Source organism: Phalaenopsis equestris, unplaced genomic scaffold (genome assembly GCF_001263595.1).
Source record: "Phalaenopsis equestris unplaced genomic scaffold, ASM126359v1 Scaffold204938, whole genome shotgun sequence".
Classification (NCBI taxonomy): domain Eukaryota; kingdom Viridiplantae; phylum Streptophyta; class Magnoliopsida; order Asparagales; family Orchidaceae; genus Phalaenopsis; species Phalaenopsis equestris.
This window is the reverse complement of record NW_018224464.1, coordinates 24,363-26,968: the sequence shown is the minus strand read 5'-3', so window position 1 is coordinate 26,968 and position 2,606 is coordinate 24,363. Positions and strand designations below refer to the sequence as shown.

General features: G+C 39.5%; 1 protein-coding gene across 2 annotated transcripts in view; it reads left to right on the top strand.

Moving 5' to 3' along the window:
* Positions 1-462: 462 nt before the first annotated feature.
* The window catches only part of LOC110036307 (primary amine oxidase-like), a 15,082-nt gene continuing 12,938 nt past the window's right edge, over positions 463-2,606 (top strand). Inside the window, exons 1-2 of one of the 2 annotated variants that reach the window (XM_020740714.1) lie at positions 463-1,345; positions 1,752-2,139. In XM_020740714.1, coding sequence (XP_020596373.1) covers positions 567-1,345; positions 1,752-2,139 — 1,167 coding nt within the window. In that variant the 5' untranslated portion in view covers positions 463-566. Of the gene's footprint in view, positions 1,346-1,751; positions 2,143-2,606 lie in introns of both variants that reach the window. The other variant, XM_020740713.1, reaches the window with a different exon arrangement.

Genomic DNA, 2,606 nt, shown 5'->3' with positions numbered 1-2,606 from the left:
TGGAACTGATACATTTATGGGTGTCGGAATCAAACCCTTAGGAATTTGATAAAAATGAAAAATACGGGCTGGGAATTTACCATAACCTTTATTATTTGAGTGAGAATTTAACAAATAGATGAAAGATTGTGTTTTGTAAATAGTAATATTTTGTTGCCCTTGATCGTTGTTGATGGTCGTCCGTTGTCACCAACTCATCCGCCACCATCACCACTACCGCCATCGCCACTGTCTTATCAAGTTGTCAACAATAGTTGGTGGCCCTCCCTTGGCATTGTCACCACCACCCGTCTTATCTAGTTGTTCCCGACACAGCCAGTATTCCACCTTTGTGGTTAAATGTATTCTTTTCAAGTTACTTCAAACAACATAAAGAAAATAATTATATATATATATATAATATTTTATATTTAATTAACGTGAATCAAATGTTTACATAATGTTTGTATAAAATATTTCAAATGCATTCAAATCACACACTACTTTGCAACCCGCAGTGTTTTTAAAGAACCGGACGCCTCGGCAAACTCAGAATTGCAGCAAGAAAAAGAGTGATCGGTCTTGCGATGAATCCAATTTCTATCCGGGTCCTCCATCTCCTTGCCCTTCTCAGCTTGCTCTGCCTATCATTGGGTCATCCGCACCCGCTTGATCCACTCACGCCCTCTGAAATCTCCGCCATCCGCAGCATCATCAAATCCTCTCCGCTCGGCTCCTCCATGAATTCAAGCACGGGCTTCCACTACGTCGGTCTGGAAGAACCCGACAAAGCAACCTTCCTCTCATGGAAGTCCAGGCCTGCCGCCCACCCCATCCTTCCTCGCCAGGCATTCGTAATACTGCGCTCCGGCGGCCAAACCCATGAGCTCTACATCGACATCGCCAACAACTGTATCGCGTCGCAGCACGTGCGCTTGGGAAATGGCTACCCACTGCTTAACATGGAGGAGCAGGATGCTGTGTTATTGCTACCCTTCAACTACACTCCCTTTGTGGAGTCTGTGAAAAGGAGAGGGGTTGAGCTAAGCGACATCATCTGCAGCACATTCACCATTGGGTGGTACGGCAAGAAGGAAGGGCGGAGACTGATCAAGCTGCAGTGCTTTGTGGCTGGCGAAACGCCTAATATTTATATGAGGCCTCTCGAGGGGATAACAATGTTGGCTGATTTGGAAGCCATGGAAATTATGGAGTACAAGGACCGTTTCATTGTTCAGGTGCCGGCGGCGTCTGGGACGGACTACAGGGCTTCGAGGCAGATGCCACCCTATGGGCCAAGAGGGAAGCAGGTGGTGGTGGCGCAGCCGGAGGGGAAGGGCTTTATAATCAATGGCAACATAGTCAGGTCATTAAACCAGCTCCATCTCTCGTTCTTCAAACAGAGCAAAACAACCAAAGGTTTATTCCATCGGTTGGCACCTGGCAGGCTGGCAGCTAAAGTTGGCTGCATAATTTAATAATCAATTTTAATCTTTATTTATAAATATTACATAAACTGAGCCATCTAAATAAACAATTTAGTATTTATTTATAAATTAGATGAACTATACATTATTATTGTATCCATTCACCAGCCCTCTTAAACTTATACTTAGTAAGAAAAAAATGGCTTTTTTTTATCAATACAAATTTCAAATACATTACATTAAAATAGGAAAAAATACACATAATCATTCACACATACACTTAATATTTTCTCTTAAATTAGACAACTATAGAATATTTTTAACTAAACTGGATTTGTGGAACAGATGGGCAAACTGGGCTTTCCATGTGGGATTTGATACTCGGGCTGGTATGGTGATATCCGATGCCTCAGTCGCTGTCGAGAATGGGGAGAGAAACAAATATCGTAGCGTTCTCTACAAAGGATATGTCTCGGAGGTGCATGTACCTTATATGGACCCATCGGAGGAGTGGTATTTCAAAACATTCTTCGACAATGGAGAGTACGGGTTCGGGCCACTATCATCTTCCCTTGTGCCGATGATTGACTGTCCGTCCAACGCCGAGTACATGGACGGCTATTATGCTAATGGCGATGGCTACCCGGTGCTGATTCCTAAGGTCTTCTGCATCTTTGAACGCTATGCAGGGGACATATCTTGGCGCCATACAGAAATGATGCTTCCAGAAAAGGTGGTAAGGAGCTAATTTATGAGCATTTTCTAAGAAAATAAAAATTACTAATCATGCATCAATAAAATAACTTCCATTAAAAATTTTTTATGAGATGAAAATATGATCCAATATCAATGGTGCTGAATTATCTAGAAGTTGGCATTTTTTATTTTCAAATTAATTAAAATTAGGTCATACAATACTTTTATTATTATTTTTTCAATTGATTAACTTTCCTTTAATCTTATACATAATTACATTTTATTATATAAATTATGTGCTTATTTTTTACTCTTATTTAAAGTATCATCACTAACTTATAAATTAAAGCTTTAAAATGAATAAAATAATGCGTATCATTGTAGTGATTAAAAATTCTTTAGAAAAAATATCGAGAACCTTATAAGGTTTTACCTATCCTGAATATTTAATTCATTAACATTAGTGTTTATAATTTCTATCAACTTGAAGTGTTATATAAAATA